This window comes from Cyanistes caeruleus, chromosome 34, assembly GCF_971803275.1.
Source record: "Cyanistes caeruleus chromosome 34, bCyaCae1.hap1.1, whole genome shotgun sequence".
Taxonomy (NCBI): domain Eukaryota; kingdom Metazoa; phylum Chordata; class Aves; order Passeriformes; family Paridae; genus Cyanistes; species Cyanistes caeruleus.
Genome location: NC_141735.1, coordinates 1720494 through 1737547, shown reverse-complemented (window position 1 = coordinate 1737547; position 17054 = coordinate 1720494). Strand labels below are relative to the sequence as shown.

General features: G+C 62.3%; 1 protein-coding gene across 17 annotated transcripts; it reads left to right on the top strand.

The window, feature by feature from the left end:
- The first annotated feature begins 140 nt into the window (after positions 1 to 140).
- CAPN1 (calpain 1) lies at positions 141 to 16792 on the top strand. 17 transcript variants are annotated; one of them, XM_086871114.1, is made up of 25 exons: positions 141 to 842; positions 1117 to 1157; positions 1246 to 1332; positions 4740 to 4759; positions 5120 to 5224; positions 6630 to 6897; positions 6985 to 7054; positions 7141 to 7259; positions 7677 to 7810; positions 7887 to 8055; positions 8136 to 8219; positions 8286 to 8371; positions 8449 to 8523; positions 8601 to 8761; positions 8833 to 9029; positions 10886 to 11097; positions 11283 to 11322; positions 11694 to 11759; positions 12570 to 12627; positions 12803 to 12867; positions 13736 to 13804; positions 14687 to 14765; positions 14844 to 14960; positions 15671 to 15729; positions 16436 to 16792. In XM_086871114.1, exons 6-25 carry the CDS (start codon positions 6631 to 6633, stop codon positions 16460 to 16462), a joined length of 2154 nt encoding a protein of 717 aa, XP_086727240.1. In that variant the 5' UTR covers positions 141 to 842; positions 1117 to 1157; positions 1246 to 1332; positions 4740 to 4759; positions 5120 to 5224; position 6630; the 3' UTR covers positions 16463 to 16792. The 17 variants fall into 17 exon arrangements, with proteins under 17 accessions (XP_086727240.1, XP_086727237.1, XP_086727246.1 ...); XM_086871111.1 differs by having other exon boundaries at positions 1050 to 1157; XM_086871120.1 differs by having other exon boundaries at positions 158 to 842; positions 1050 to 1157; positions 1249 to 1332; positions 5123 to 5224.
- The last annotated feature ends 262 nt before the right edge of the window (positions 16793 to 17054 follow it).

Here is a 17054-nt window from a genome sequence, read left to right as displayed (position 1 = left end):
GGCTGGGCTCCCCCCCGGCACTCCCGCGCTTGGTACGCTCCGAGCGGCTCCGCAGCCGGCGCTGGGGTGGGCGGGGACGCGCAGGGTCCCGTGGCTCGCGCTCATTGGCCGGGCCCGGCGGGGCTCGGCCAATCAGAAAAATCCCGCGCACGACGCCGCTTGGCCGGCGGCTGTTGCTAAGGGAGGGGCGGCGCGGGCGAGGGCAGCGACCCCCTGGGCTCCCTGGGGAGGCCCAACATGACCCGGATTTGTCCCTTTCCCCCCTTTCGCTCGTACCGCGCGCCACACCCGATGCTGTGTGACCTCAGCGCCTCCCCCGAGCGCCTTCCCTCCTCACAAACCCCCCCAAACCCCTCACCCGAGCCGCGGCCGCCCCTCCCTTCACACGTCTCCCCTCACGGCACCCAGCCAATCAGCGACGTCTGCTCTGCGCTCCTTATCTCTGATTGGCTGATCCCGCGCAGCGTCCCGCCGCCCCGCCTTTAAAAAGCAGCAACTGAGTAGAGAGGCGTGGCTTATTCGATCTCTGCCTTCTGATTGGCTGGCGGAGCGCCCTCACAGCCTATAGAAAGCGGCTCCCGGGGAGGGGCGGGGTTAACTTCCCTGAGGCGAAGGAAAAAGGCGGGAAAGCTCCGGAGCTCCTGAGGGGATTTTTTTTTCCCGCCTTTCCATTTTGGCATCAGAAAATCAACTCAGCGCCTTAAATCTTACTGAAATACACAAATGAATTTTAAAGAAAACTTTAATGTTTTTTTTTCCTTATGGGGAGACCAGACAGTGTTGTTTTCGACCCCTTTTTGGGGCGGAAAAGGGAATTCCTGCAGCATGACTGAGGCAGAGAGGTACGAGACAGAGGTAAAGCTGTGGTCACTCTGAGCTTTTGGGGATTAAACTCTTATTCTGGTTTGGGGGGAATTTAGGGCTTTTTAGGCGTTAAAAAAGGTTGGGTTTAGGGTCACTTGAAGTTTTATGGGCGTTAAATGCTAATTCTTGTGGGGATTTTTGAGCTACCGTCCAAACCGGGCTAAACCCACCCCCTCACATTCCAGAACCCCCAAACTGAGCGGTTTTCCCCCAAAAAATGATTTTCCTGTTGTTTTTCTCCTCCCTGAGAAGACACCGTGGTACTGGCGTTTCTCTTCAGGGCCTACAACAAGGTCAGTCCTACCAAAACCACATTTTAGTTGAATTTGCTTTAAGAAAAACTACCTTTTTGCTAGAATTTAGTTGTTTTTTTGCCTAAAGCAGCTGTTTTTCACCCCATTTTGCTGGCCATGGCACTGAGGTACTCCAGCCCAGGAGCAACTGCACCCCCTCAACTTCTTCACACCTGTGAGTCCTTAATTAGGGCTTTAATGAACCCCTGCCTTAATTAGGGTCCTAACACCCTCCCAGTCCAGAGGGGATCCCAATGATGCCCCAGTAATTAAACAGAGGGCCCTAATTAAGCCCTCATAATGAACTTGGGGGGGTTCTAATGAAGCAGGGGGTTCTTGAGTTATTTTTGCTAATGAAGTGGGGGGCTTTAATTAAGCAAGGGGCCCTAATGATGATTCCATTAATTAAGCAGGAAGGCTTAAGGAAGAAGGGAGCCCTAATAATACCCCATTAATGAAGTGTGAGGCCTTAATGATGCTCCCCCAATTAAGGAGGGGCTCTAATCAATCAAGTGATGCCCCTGCTAATGAAGAGGGGGCTCTAATTAACCCCAAACCCTCAGAGTCCTCCTCCACTTCCCACTCCCAAATTCCCACAAATCCCATTACCCCAAATCCCTAAATCCTTCCCAAAATCCCTGATTCCCACCCAAAAACAACCCCGGGGCAGCCTGGGCTAACCCTGAACGCCCAGACAGGGCCAGGGCAAAGAAATCATCAAAACTGGGGATTTTACAGCAAGTTTGGACCCAATTTCCCTTTTATTTCGTGTGGACATTTGGTATTTTTTTGGTTTGACCCCAAATTGAGCCCTTTTTTCTTTTCTTTTTTAACCCTAAAATTGGCTCCTTTTTGCTTCTCACCCAGAATTGGGGTTTTTTGTTTGTTTTTAAATTTTTTTTTGCTCCCAAAAAATGTCCCTTTTTTTGGTTTTCTCCCAGAATTTGCCCTTTTTTTTTGCTTTTGCCCCAAAACCCTGTCCTGGGGTGACTGGAATTGGGGCTGCTCCACACCTGATTTGGGGTAAAACCTGCTGGAATGGGGCTGTGCCACACTCGTATTGCTTTTTCCTTTGGTTTTTACACAACTAATTTTGGATTTTTTTAACCCAACCCCCATTTTTTGCTCAAAAAGGTCTTTTTGCTGCCATCCCAACTGGTGGTTTTGGGTGATATCTTCACAGTTTTTTTCCATTTCCGTCTTGTTTATCACCCACATCCTTCAAAGTTGCCCAGAATCGCTAGTTTTCTCCCCAAGGCCCTTCCTGTCTCCCCATTTTTGTGCAAAAAACGTAGAAAATGGGTAAAACATATTGGAAAATCGCTCATTTGGGACTTTTTTCTGTGTGAAAATGGGGAATAAAGGGGGAGTGGGGTCTGGTTTGGGGGGGTCACAGCCATGGGGACGTGGTGGGAGTGTCCTGTGTGTCACACCCCTGTGTCCAGCCCCCCAAGTGTCCCCCCAATGTCCAGCCCCACATGTCCCAGCTGTGTCACACCCCAGTGTCCAGCCCCACATGTCCCAGCTGTGTCACACCCCCAGTGCCCAGCCCCCCAAGTGTCCCGCCAATGTCCAGCCCCACATGTCCCAGCTGTGTCACACCCCCAATGTCCAGCCCCACATGTCCCAGCTGTGTCACACCCCAGTGTCCAGCCCCACATGTCCCAGGTGTGTCACACCCCCGTGTCCAGCCCCACATGTCCCAGGTACGTCACACACCCCAAGTGTCCCCCCAGTGTCCAGCCCCACATGTCCCAGCTGTGTCACACCCCCCGTGTCCAGCCCCCCAAGTGCCCCCCGTGTCCAGCCCCACATGTCCCAGCTGTGTCACACCCCCAATGTCCAGCCCCACGTGTCCCAGCTGTGTCACACCCCCAGTGTCCAGCCCCACATGTCCCAGCTGTGTCACACCCCCAGTGTCCAGCCCCACATGTCCCAGCTGTGTCACACCCCCAGTGTCCAGCCCCACATGTCCCAGCTGTGTCACACCCCCAGTGTCCAGCCCCACATGTCCCAGCTGTGTCACACCCCCAGTGTCCAGCCCCACATGTCCCAGCTGTGTCACACCCCCAGTGTCCAGCCCCACATGTCCCAGCTGTGTCACACCCCCAATGTCCAGCCCCACATGTCCCAGCTGTGTCACACCCCCAGTGTCCAGCCCCACGTGTCCCAGCTGTGTCACACCCCCAGTGCCCAGCCCCCCAAGTGTCCCGCCAATGTCCAGCCCCACATGTCCCAGCTGTGTCACACCCCCAGTGTCCAGCCCCACATGTCCCAGCTATGTCACACCCACCGTGTCCAGCCCCCCAAGTGTCCCCCCAATGTCCAGCCCCACATGTCCCAGCTGTGTCACACCCCCCGTGTCCAGCCCCCCAAGTGCCCCCCGTGTCCAGCCCCACATGTCCCAGCTGTGTCACACCCCCAGTGTCCAGCCCCACATGTCCCAGCTGTGTCACACCCCCAATGTCCAGCCCCACATGTCCCAGGTGTGTCACACCCCAGTGTCCAGCCCCACATGTCCCAGCTGTGTCACACCCCAGTGTCCAGCCCCACATGTCCCAGGTGTGTCACACCCCAGTGTCCAGCCCCACATGTCCCAGGTGTGTCACACCCCCAATGTCCCCCCGATGTCCAGCCCCACATGTCCCAGCTGTGTCACACCCCCAGTGTCCAGTCCCACATGTCCCACCTGTGTCACACCCCCCGTGTCCAGCCCCCCAAGTGCTCCCCCGTGTCCAGCCCCACATGTCCCATTCCTGTCCAGCCCCCCCAGTGTCCCCCCATGTCCAGCCCCCCGTCCCCCTCCCCATGCGGTGACAATCCCCCAGGAGCCCGAACGGCCCCAAAACAGCCCCAAAACCCTCTCTGTGTCCCCCCAAACCCCCCCGGGCCCCCCCAGACCCTCACCGTGTCCCCCCAAACCCCCCCAGACCCTCACCGTGTCCCCCCAAACCCCCCCAGACCCTCTCCGTGTCCCCCCAAACCCCCCCAAACCCGCTCCGGGCCCCCCCAAACCCGCTCTGTGTCCCCCCAAACCCCCCTAAACCCTCTCCGTGTCCCCCCAGACCCTCTCCGTGTCCCCCCAGACCCTCTCCGTGTCCCCCCAAACCCCCCCGGACCCTCTCCGTGTCCCCCCAGACCCTCTCCGTGTCCCCCCAAACCCCCCCGTGTCCCCCCAAACCCCCCCGTGTCCCCCCAGACCCTCTCCGTGTCCCCCCAAACCCCCCCAAACCCTCTCCGTGTCCCCCCAAACCCCCCCAGCCCCGCTCCGTGTCCCCCCAGACCCGCTCCGTGTCCCCCCAGACCCGCTCCGTGTCCCCCCAGCCCCTCTCCGTGTCCCCCCAGCCCCGCTCCGTGTCCCCCCAAACCCCCCCAGCCCCGCTCCGTGTCCCCCCAAACCCCCCCAAACCCGCTCCGTGTCCCCCCAGCCCCGCTCCGTGTCCCCTCCCCGCGGGCTCGGGGCGGGAGCGGCGCAGGGAGGAGTCTCGGGCTTGGGGGGAGGGCGGGGGCGGCCTCGCCTTCCTGCTCCAGGAAGTTTGGGGTAAGAAATTTGCCTTTTTGCCCTGTTTTTTCCCCCAAAAGCGGCGAGCCCGGGAGCGGAGGTAGGAGCGGCGCCGGGAGGTGACAGCCGGGGACGGCCGGGGACAGCCGGTGACACAGCGGGAGCGCCCGCAGACCCCGCGCCCGGCGCTTACACAACTCCGGAACGGGGCAAAATCCCGGGAAAACGGGCAAGAACCGCCCCTGGCACCGCTTCCCGTCCCTTCCCGCAGCTGGGAATTTTGGGGAGCCTCGGGGGGGATCCCCCAGCCCGCCCCCCGAGCCGCGCTTTAGCCAAAGAAGGGGATTTGGGGGTGTCGGGGCTGCGGCGGGGAGGGGGCTCGGGGGGTGTTGCTGGTTTTGCTGGAGCTTTGCTGGTTTTTCAGCGGGGTTTTTGTTCTTTTCCGGGCTTTTCTCCCCAGCAGCGGGGCAGAGGCGGCAGCCGGGCCCGGCCCTCGCCCCACGGCACCTGCCGGGGCTGCGGCCACCCAGAACGGGCTGAAAAGAGGCGATTTCAGCCCAAAAACGTGCGTGGGGAGGGGCCAGGGGAGCCGGCAGTGCCGGGGAGGGGGGCTCAGGGAGCTGGAGGGGGAGGGAGGGTTGGACTCGGCCCCATTTTGGGGTTAATTTGTGCATTTTTGGGGTTCAGTCCCCGAGTTTGGGGTGTCCCTGACCCGAGGGCTGCGCTGGGGTTTGGGGTGAGGGAACCCCCCGTGTTCGGCAGCCCCACCCCTGGCACGGCTCTGTCACTCCTTGGTGGCTCTGATTAGCGTTTAATTAACGTGCCTAGTGGTTAATTAACCGCCCCAATGCTTAATGAAGCTCCCCAGGGCTCGAGGAAGGCCCTCGGGGCCGCGCCCACGGCCACGCCTCAACCTGCACGACCAGTTTGGGGCATTTCCCCTGGTTTCCGCTGCCTTTGGGGCTGTCCCGTGGCAAAAGTGCCAGGATTTGACTCTGACGGGGCCGTTCCGAGGTGAAACCCCGGGATTTGGGACCCCTGGGAGCTCCCCTGGCCCCGGAATTGCCGCTTTTTACCCCAAAACAGCGTCACTCTCGTCTCACCGAAATCGCCCCGGTTTCCTCCAGCCCGACACGGGCAGGACTCCAAATCTGGGGGAAAAACCCAAATTCCCTCCCAAAGCCCCGAATCCCTTCCCAAACCCCCAAATTCCCCCCAAACCCCCAAATTTGCCTCCAAATCCCCCCCCAAAATCCCCAAATCCCTTCCCAAATCCCCCCCAGACCCCCAAATCCCCCCCAAACCCCTGAATCCCCATCCCAAAACCCCCCAAATCCCTTCCCAAACCCCCAAATTCCCCCCAAACCCCCAAATTTGCCTCCAAATCCCCCCCCCAAATCCCCAAATCCCTTCCCAAATCCCCCCCAGACCCCTGGATCCCCCCCAGACCCCTGGATCCCCATCCCAAAACCCCCAAATCCCCCCCAGACCCCCAAATTCCCCCCAAACCCCCAAATTTGCCTCCAAATCCCCCCCCCAAATCCCCAAATCCCTTCCCAAATCCCCCCCAGACCCCAAAATCCCCCCCAGACCCCTGAATCCCCATCCCAAAACCCCCAAATCCCCCCCAGACCCCCAAATTCCCCCGAAATCTCCAAATTTGCCCCCAAATCCCCCCCCAAAATCCCCAAATCCCTTCCCAAATCCCCCCCAGACCCCCGAATCCCCCCCAGACCCCTGAATCCCCATCCCAAAACCCCCAAATCCCCCCCAGACCCCCAAATCCCCCCCAGACCCCTGAATCCCCATCCCAAAACCCCCAAATCCCCCCCAGACCCCCGAATCCCCCCCAGACCCCTGAATCCCCATCCCAAAACCCCCAAATCCCCCCCAGACCCCCGAATCCCCCCCAGCCCCCCATCCCGCTGCGGAACGCCCGTCCCACCCGCCGCGTTCCCCGTTCCCCGCAGCATGGCGGAGCCGCCCGTGGTGCCGGTGTTCTGCACCGGCGTCTCGGCGCAGGTGCGGCGGCAGCGAGCCAAGGAGCTGGGGCTGGGCCGGCACGACAACGCCGTGCGTTACCTGGGCCAGGATTTCGGGCAGCTGGCCGAGGAGTGCCGGCGCTCCGGGACCCTGTTCCGGGACCCCGCCTTCCCCCCGGCCGCCTCCTCCCTCGGCTTCCGCGAGCTGGGCCCCGGCTCCTCCAAAACCCACGGCGTGCAGTGGAAGAGACCCACGGTGAGCCCGGCGCCGATCCGGTGCCGATCCTCGCCGAAATCCCCGCGGGAAGGCGCGAACGTCGCCAATTTTGGGGGTTTCCCGCAGGAGCTGTGCCCGCGGCCGCGGTTCATCGTGGACGGAGCCACGCGCACCGACATCTGCCAGGGAGCGCTGGGTGAGGCGGCCCCGCTCTTCTCTGCGGGTCTGGGGTTGTTTTTGGGGTGGTTTTGGTGGGAATTGGCCGGTTTTGGTTCCTCGCAGGTGACTGCTGGCTGCTGGCGGCCATCGCGTCGCTGACGCTCAACGAGACCCTCCTGCACCGCGTGGTGCCGCACGGGCAGAGCTTCCAGCAGGGCTACGCCGGCATCTTCCACTTCCAGGTCAGCAAAGCCCGGCCTTGGGGATCCCCTCAGTCGTTTTGAGGGGAAATCAGGAGGTTTTGGGGCTCCCACCGGCGCTTCAGGCCTCCTCTTGTCGTTCTGAGGGGTTCCTGTGCCATCTGGGGCCTCCTCGTGAGCGTTTTGAGGGGATCCCCCGCAGTTTAGGGGCTCCACTCTGCAGTTCTGAGGTGACTCCTCCAAGGTTTTAGGGGTTCTCTTCGCAATTTCAGCCACACCTCCAATTTTGGGAGGATTCCCCGTTATTTTGGGCCCTTTTTCCCCCGCCCAGTTCCTTGCATCCCTCTCCCACTGTGGCAACTCCCCCCGGTGCCTCGTAGGACCCCAAACCGGGCGTTTTTTCCCCCAGAATCTCCTTCCCTGGCTAACCCGGCTGCTTCCTCCTCCTGCTCCCCCCAGATCTGGCAGTTTGGCGAGTGGCTGGACGTGGTGGTGGACGATTTCCTGCCCACCAAGGACGGGAAGCTGCTCTTCGTGCACTCGGCCGAGGGCTCCGAGTTCTGGAGCGCGCTGCTGGAGAAGGCCTACGCCAAGTAGGGCCCCTCCCCTCTCCCCGCGGCGTTTTTTGGGGGGCAGAACCCCCCGAGAACGCCGCCGGCTGCCGCGCAGGGTGAACGGCTGCTACGAGGCGCTGTCGGGCGGCAGCACCTCCGAGGGCTTCGAGGACTTCACGGGCGGCGTCACCGAGTGGTTCGACCTCCGCCGGCCCCCGGCCGACCTCTACCAGATCATCCTCAAGGCTCTGGAGCGCGGCTCCCTGCTGGGCTGCTCCATCGACGTGAGTGCGCCGCGGCCGCCGGCGTTCCGGGGGGAATCCCGGCGGGACGGCGGCGCTCCCAACGCCGCCGCTCCCCGCAGATAACCAGCGCCTTCGACATGGAGGCGGTGACCTTCAAGAAGCTGGTGAAGGGCCACGCTTACTCGGTGACCGGCGCCCAGCAGGTGAGGCCCGGCGCCGCTTTTGGGGGGATTTGGGTGGGATTTGGCGCTGACGGAGCCCCCGCGCAGGTCCGGTACCGCGGGCAGGCCCTGGAGCTCATCCGGATGCGCAATCCCTGGGGAGAGGTGGAGTGGACGGGCGCCTGGAGCGACGGGTGAGGCTTCGTTAGCGCGAGGCTCGTTAGCTAACGAGCTAAGGAGCCCGGCCCCGCTGACCCCGCTGTCCCCGCAGCTCGGCCGAGTGGCACGCGGTGGAGCCGGCGCTGCGCCAGCAGCTCATGGTCAAGATGGAGGATGGGGAATTCTGGTAGGAAAAATTCTCCTCCGACCCCTTTTCCCGGCCGTTCCGCGCCCGGAAACGAGAGAAAACTCCGTTCCCTGCAGGATGTCCTTCCGGGATTTCCTGCGGGAATTCACCCGCCTGGAGATCTGCAACCTCACCCCGGACGCGCTGCAGTCCCGCAAGTTCCGCAAGTGGAACACGCGGCTCTACGACGGCACGTGGCGGCGCGGCAGCACCGCCGGCGGCTGCCGCAACTACCCCGGTACGCGGCGGGAACGGCCCCGGGCCCGCCCGGCCCGGCGCCCGCTGAGCCCCCCCGTGCCCCCTCCGCAGCCACGTTCTGGATCAACCCCCAGTTCAAGATCCAGCTGGAGGAGGTGGACGATGAGCGGGACGAGGACGGCGGGCGCGAGCCTGGCTGCAGCTTCCTGCTGGCGCTGATGCAGAAGCACCGGCGCCGCGAGCGCCGCCACGGCAAGGACATGGAGACCATCGGGTTCGCCGTCTACGAGGTAACGGCGTCGGCCGGGGCTGGCCGGCATTGACTGGGGTCAACTGGGATCGACTGGGGCCGACTGGGATCAACTGGGGTCAACTGGGGCCGACTGGGGTCAACTGGGGCTGACTGGGGTCAGCTGGGATCGACTGGGATCGACTGGGGTCAACTGGGGCCGACTGGGGTCAACTGGGGCTGACTGGGGTCAACTGGGATTGACTGGGGTCAGCTGGGATTGACTGGGGTCAACTGGGATCGACTGGGGTCAACTGGGATCGACTGGGGTCAACTGGGATCGACTGGGGTCAACTGGGGTCAACTGGGGCCGACTGGGATCAACTGGGGTCAACTGGGATCGACTGGGGCCGACTGGGGTCAACTGGGGCCGACTGGGGTCAACTGGGGCCGACTGGGGTCAACTGGGGCCGACTGGGGTCGACTGGGGCTGACTGGGGTCAACTGGGATTGACTGGGATCAGCTGGGGTCAACTGGGATCAACTGGGGCCAGCCAGCATTGACGGGGGTCAACGGAGGTCAACCGGGATTGACTGGGGTCAACTGGGGACAGGCAACATCACCTGGGGTCCCCTATGGCAAATCGGGGTCACCTGGGGTCCCCTAGGGTTGATCAGGGTCACCTGGGGTCGATCAGGGTCAAGTGGCGTTAGCTGGGGTCCCTCAGGGTCCCCTGGTGTCACCTCTCACCCACCAGGCCCCACCGCTGTCTCCTCTTCCACACAGGTCCCTCCCGAGGTGGGTGCTCCGCGCCAACGGTGACGCTCTCGGGGACACCTCGGGGCCCTTCTCGGGGACACCCTGGGCCCTTCTGGGGGACACCCCAGCGACCCCCCAGTGCCGCTCTCGGGGACACCCTGGGCCGCTCTCGGGGACACCCTGGGCCGCTCTCGGGGACACCCTGGGCCGCTCTCGGGGACACCTCAGGGCCCTTCTCGGGGACACCCTGGGCCCTTCTGGGGGACACCCGGGGGCCCTTCTCGGGGACACCCCAGCGACCCCCCAGTGCCACTCTCGGGGTCACCCTGGGGCCCTTCTTGGGGACACCCTGGTGTCGCTCTTGGGGAAACCCCGGGGACCCCCCAGGGCCCTTCTTGGGGCCACCCCAGTGCCACTCTCGGGGACACCTCGGGGCTGCTCTCGGGGCCACTCTCGGGGACCCCCTGGTGCCGCTCTCGAGGCCACCCTTGGGCCGCTCTCAGGGACCCCCCAGCGTCATTCTCAGGGATCCCCTGGTGCCGCTCTGGGGATCCCCCAGTGCCACTCTCGGGGATCCCCCGGTGCTGCCCCTGGTGCCGCTCTGGGGATCCCCCGGTGCCACTCTCGGGGTCCCCCGGTGCCACTCTCAGGGAACCCCCAGTGCTGCTCTCAGGGATCCCCCAGCGCTGCTCTGGGTGCCACTCTCGGGGGTTCCCTGGTGCCACTCTCAGGACCCCCTGGTGCCGCTCTCGGGGTCCCCCCGGTGCCGCTCTTGGGGTCCCCCCAGTGCCGCTCCCGGTGCCGCTCTCGGGGTCCCCTTGGTGTCACTCTGGGGATCCCCCGGTGCCGTTCCCGGTGCCGCTCTCGGGGTCCCCTCGGTGTCACTCTGGGGATCCCCCGGTGCCGCTCTCGGGGATCCCCCAGTGCCACTCTCGGGGTCCCCCTGGTGCCGCTCTCGGGGATCCCCCAGTGCCACTCTCGGGGATCCCCCGGTGCTGCCCCCGGTGCCGCTCTCGGGGTCCCCTTGGTGTCACTCTGGGGATCCCCCGGTGCCGCTCTCGGGGATCCCCCGGTGCTGCTCCCGGTGCCGCTCTCGGGGTCCCCCCGGTGCCGCTCGTGGTCCCCCCGGTGCCGCTCGGGGGTGTCTCTGTACCGTGTCCCCCCGCTGCCCGCAGTACGTGGGGAGGTCGGCCGTGCACCTCAAGCGCGAGTTCTTCCTGGCCAACGCGTCGCGCGCGCGCTCCGAGCAGTTCATCAACCTGCGCGAGGTCAGCACGCGCTTCCGGCTGCCGCCCGGCGAGTACATCGTGGTGCCCTCCACCTTCGAGCCCAACCGCGAGGGCGACTTCGTGCTCCGCGTCTTCTCCGAGAAGAGAGCCGGCACCGAGTAAGCGCCGGCCCGCGGGCGCCGCCGAGCTCCCGCCGAGCTCCCACCGCGCTCCCACCGCGCCCCCGCCGAGCTCCCTCTGCGCTCCTGCCGCGCCCCCGCCGAGCTCCCACCGAGCTCCCACCGCGCCCCCGCCGAGCTCCCGCCGCGCCCCTGCGCTCACCCCGCTCTCGCTCTGTCCGCAGGGAGATGGACGACAAGATCCAGGCCACGCTGCCGGACGAGGTCAGCCGGGACCGGGGGGCACCGGGGTGTGCTGGGGGTCACCAGGGTGTGTTGGGGTGTGCCGGGAGTGTGTGGGGGTGTATTGGGGTGTGTGGCAGTGTACCGGGGGTCACCGGGGTGTGTTGGGGTGTGCCCAGGGGAGTGCCAGAGTGTCTCCGGGTGTGCCGGGGTGTGCTGGGGTGTGTTGGGGTGTGCCAGGGGTGTACAGGGGGTGTGCCAGGGGGGTACCAGGGTGTCCCCAGGTGTGCTGGGGTGTGTTGGGGTGTGCCAGGGAGGTACCGGGGTGTCCCCAGGTGTGCCGGGGTGTGCCGGGACCGGGGTGTGCCGGGTTTGGGTCCAGGGTACCCAAACGGTGCCCAAACTTCCCCCAGAAAGTGCTGCGGGAGAGCGAAATCGATGAGAACTTCAAGCAGCTCTTCAGGCAGCTGGCGGGGCCGGTAAGGGACGGTGACGTCCAGGTGACGTCCAGGTGACGTCCAGGTGACGTCCAGGTGACATCCAGGTGACGTCCAGGTGACGTCCAGGTGACGTCCAGGTGACATCCAGGTGACGTCCAGGTGACGTCCAGGTGACGTCCAGGTGACATCCAGGTGACATCGTGACCTCAGCGGGTGGCGGTGATGTCACCGACAGCCGTCATTGGCTGGTGATGATGTCATCGGCTGGGCACGATGTCGCTGTTGGGAGTGACGTCATTTGTTGGCAATGATGTCATGGGTTGCTGTGATGTCATCGGTCACTGGTAACGCCATTGGTTGTTGGTGATGTCGTTGGTTGGGTACTGCACCATTGGTTGATTATGATGTCATTGGCTGCCAGTGACACCATTGGTTGGCAATGATGTCATTGTTGATGATGTCATTGGCTGAAGGTTATGTCATTGGCTGGCAATTGTGTCATTGGTTGCCAGTGATATCATTGGTTGCCAATGATGTCATTGGGCACCGATGATGTCATTGGATACCAATGATGTTGTTGTTTGCTGATGATGTCATTGGGCACCGATGATGTCATTGGACACCGATGATGTTGTTGGGTGCCGATGATGTCGTTGGTTGCCGATGATGTCATTGGACACCGATGATGTCATTGGACACCGATGATGTCATTGGACACCGATGATGTCGTTGGTTGCCGATGATGTCATTGGACGCTGATGATGTCACTGGACACCGATGATGTCGTCGGGTGCCGATGATGTCACTGCTGAGCGGTGACACCGAGGCCACCCCGTGTCCCCTCCCCAGGACCTGGAGATCAGCGTCACCGAGCTCCAGACCATCCTCAACCGCATCATGGGCAAACGTGAGCCGGGCCGGGATTGGGGGGGGGCTCCACCCTCATTAACCCCGCCCCCCTCATTAACCCCGCCCCCTCGTTAACCCCGCCCCCCTCATTAACACCCCTGGCCCTCGTTAACACCCCCGGCCCTCATTAACACCCCTGGCCCTCGTTAACGCCCCACTCCTCCCAACCCCAGACAAAGACCTGCGCACCAAGGGCTTCAGCACCGAGTCCTGCCGGAGCATGGTCAACCTGATGGACGTATCCTGCGGGCTGGGGGGCTCTGGGGGGGCTTTGAGGGGCTCTGGGGGGGCTTTGAGGGGCTTGGGGGGCTCTGGGGGGGCTTTGAGGGGCTCTGGGGGGGCTTTGAGGGGCTTGGGGGGCTCTGAGGGGTCTCTGGGGGGCTCTGGGGGGGCTTTGAGGGGCTTGGGGGGCTGGGGGGGCTCTGGGGGCGCTTTGAGGGGGCTCTGGGGGGGCTTTGAGGGGCTCTGGGAGCTCGGGGGGGGCTTTGAGGGGTCTCTGGGGGGCTCTGGGGGTCTCTGGGGGACTCCGAGGGGGCTCTGGGGGGGCTTTGAGGGGCTCTGGGGGGGCTTTGAGGGGCTTGGGGGTCTCTGAGGGGCTCTGGGGGGGCTTTGAGGGGCTCTGGGAGGCTCTGGGGGTCTCTGAGGGGGCTCTGGGGGGCTCTGAGGGGGCTCTGAGGGGCTCTGGGGATCCCTGGGAGGCTCTGGGGGTCTCTTGAGGGGCTCTGGGGGTCTCTGAGGGGGCTCTGGGGGTCCCTGGGAGGCTCTGGGGGTCTCTGAGGGGCTCTGGGGGTCTCTGAGGGGCTCTGAGGGGTCCCTGGGAGGCTCTGGGGGTCCCTGGGAGGCTCTGGGGGTCTCTGAGGGGCTCTGGGGGTCTCTGGGGGGGCTCTGGGGGTCTCTGAGGGGCTCTGAGGGGTCCCTGGGAGGCTCTGGGGGTCTCTGAGGGGCTCTGGGGGGGCTCTGGAGGGCTCGGGGGGGGCTCTGGCGGTCTCTGAGGGGCTCTGGGGGTCTCTGGGGGGGCTCTGAGGGGGCTCTGAGGGTCCCTGGGAGGCTCTGGGGGGGCTCTGGGGGACCCCCAAGCCGCCCTTTCCTTAACCCCCCTCCCCCAGAAAGACGGGAACGGGAAACTGGGGCTGGTGGAGTTCAACGTCCTCTGGAACCGCATCCGCAACTACCTGGTGGGTCTGGGGGCACGGGGGCGGCCCCCGGCCTTTGGGGGTTCAGTGGGGGCGTTTTGGGGTCTCTCTCATGGCTGACCCCCACCTTTGGGGCTGTTTTGGGGTCTCTCTCCTCCCCGCGCTGTTTTCCCGTTTTTTGGGGGGTGTTGGGGTGCAGTGAGGGAATTTGGGGTGCGGGGTGAGGATTTTGGGGTCTCTCCTTATGGGTGACGCCCCCTTTGTGAGGGGTTTTGGGGTACACTGGGGGTGTTTTTGGGGGTCTCCCCTGAGGAGTGACCCCTGGTTTTTGGGGGGTTTTGGGGTACACCGGGGGTGTTTTGGGGGTCTCTCCCCACAGGTGACCCCTGTTTCTGGGGGGGATTTTGGGGGTCTCTCCCCACAAATGACCCCTGTTTTTTGGGGGATTTTGGGGTACACTGGAGGTGTTTTGGGGGTCTCTCCTGAGGAGTGACCCCTGGGTTTTTGGGTGTGATTTTGGGGTACACTGGGGGTGTTTTTGGGGGTCTCTCCCCACAAGTGACCCCTGTTTTTTTGGGGGATTTTGGGGTACACCGGGTGTGTTTTTGGGGGTCTCTCCCCACAAATGACCCCTGTTTCTCGGGGGGATTTTGGGGTGCACTGGGGATGTTTTGGGGGTCTCTCCCCTTGAGTGACCCCTGTTTCTGGGGGGGATTTTGGGGTACAATGGAGGTGTTTTGGGGGTCTCTCCCCTTGAGTGACTCCTGTTTTTGGGGGGGATTTTGGGGTGCACTGGAGGTGTTTTGGGGGTCTTTCCCCTTGAGTGACCCCTGTTTTTTGGGGGATTTTGGGGTGCACTGGGGATGTTTTGGGGGTCTCTCCCCTTGAGTGACCCCTGTTTTTGGGGGGGCTGTTCCTGCCCAGAGCATCTTCCGCAAGTTCGACCTGGACAAGTCGGGCTCCATCAGCGCCTACGAGCTGCGCCTGGCGCTGGAGGCCGCAGGTGACCCCCGGGGACCCCCCTGGGCCCTCCCCTGCCCCGGGACCCCCGGGTGACCCCCGGGGTGTCCCCCTGTCCCAGGGTACCGGCTGAACAAGCGGCTGCACGAGCTGCTCATCACCCGCTACGCCGAGCCCGACCTGGCCCTGGACTTCGACAGCTTCGTCTGCTGCCTCGTGCGCCTCGAGACCATGTTCCGTGAGCAGCCCCGTCCCAAACGGCACAAAAACCATCCCAAACATCCCAAAAACCATCCCAAACCATCCCAAACCATCCCAAACCATCCCAAAAACCATCCCAAACATCCCAAAAACCATCCCAAACAAATCCAAACATTCCAAACCATCCTAACCATCCCAATCCATCCCAAAAACCATCCCAAAAACCATCCCAGACATCCCAAAAACCATCCCAAAAACCATCCCAAACAAATCCAAACATTCCAAACCATCCCAAACACCATCCCAAACATCCCAAACATCCCAAACATCCCAACCATCCCAAACACCATCCCAAAAACCATCCCAAACATCCCAAAAACCATCCCAAACCATCCCAAACACCATCCCAAACCATCCCAAATCATCCCAATCCCACCCCAAACCATCCCAAATCCATCCCAAATCATCCCAAATCATCCCAAACCATCCCAAATCCACCCCAAACCACCCCAAACCATCCCAAACCACCCCAAACCATCCCAAATCCATCCCAAACCCATCCCAAATCGTCCCAAACCGTCCCAACCATCCCAAAAACCATCCCAAAAACCATCCCAAACCATCCCAAACATCCCTCCCAACCGGATCCCAAACCATCCCAGCCTTCCCATCCCATCCCGAGCACACTTTTCCCTCAGAAATGGAACTTCCCCCCCCTCAAATCCCAACGCCTTTCCCTCCCCTCAGGGTTTTTCCAAGCCATGGACGTGGACCAGGACGGCGTCGTCACCTTCGACCTGCTGCAGGTACCGCTGGGGGAACCCGAGGCCTTCCTCTTCCTCCTCTACCTCCTCCTTTTTCCTCCTTCTCCTCTTCCTCCTTCTCTTCCCTTTCCCACACTTTGTTCACCCTCTCCTCCTCCTCTTCCTCCTCCTTTTTCCTCCTCCTCTCCCTCCTTCTCTTCTTTTCCCCACATTTTGTTCATCCTCTCCTCTTCCTCCTCTTCCTCCCCTTCCTCCTCCTTCTCATCTCCCTCCTTCTCTTCCTTTCCCACACTTTGTTCACCCTCCTCTCCTCCTCTTCCTCCTCCTTTTTCCTCCTTCTCCTCTCCCTCCTTCTCTTCCTTTCCCACACTTTGTTTGCCCTCTCCTCCTCTTCCTCCTCCTCCTCCCTCACCCTCCTCCTCCTCCTCCTCTTTTCTCCTCCTCTCCCTCCTTCTCTTGATTTTCCCACACTTTGTTCACCCTCTCCTCCTCTTCCTCCTCCTTTTTCCTCCTCCTCTCCCTCCTTCTCTTCCTTTCCCCACACTTTGTTCACCCTCCTCTCCTCCTCTTCCTCCTCCTTTTTCCTCCTTCTCCTCTCCCTCCTTCTCTTCTCCCACACTTTGTTCACCCTCTCCTCCTGCTCCTCTTCCTCCTCCTTTTTCCTCCTTCTCTCCCTCCTTCTCTTCTTTTCCCCACACTTTGTTCACCCTCCTCTCCTCACCCTCCTCCTCCTCCTCCTGGTCCGCAGTGGCTCCAGCTCACCATGTTCGCCTGACCGGATCCTCCAAGTGCCTTCCACAACCCCCGCGCTGGATTTTCCCTTTTCTTGGCTTTTTTCGGCAGAAAAGGCTGGATGGGGGGAAGGGGTGGGGGGTCACACGGGACCCCCCGAGCTTTGCCAAAGCCCCCCTGTCCCTCCCCGCCTCACGCTCGGCCCTTCTGGGGCAAATCCTCCCGATTTTGGTGCCTCTTGCGCTGACGGAGCCCCGGCCGTCGCCTTCGCTTCAGGGATCTGCTGCCCCCGGGTGCCATAAAGTGGTTTTTTATTGTATAAATTAAAAACGACATAAAAACTAAAGGGAAAAAAATGTTGTTTAAGTCAAAACTTTTTCTGGCAGTTCTTTCTCTCAAGGCGGGGTGGTGAGGGGATCTCAGGGTGCTGCAAAATAACGAGTTTAGAGGTTGTCTTGGGGTTATAGATAACAGATTTGGGGATCTATTTATATATTTTTGGGGGGTTTTGATGGTTGTGATTTAAAACCCAGGTGTGTCTCCTGGGCGGGGGGTGCAGGACGAGGCTGCCGTGAGGGGAGGGGGTGAGGGGCTGGGCAGGGAAGGGACCCCAGACCTGCGGCAGGATCCTCCGG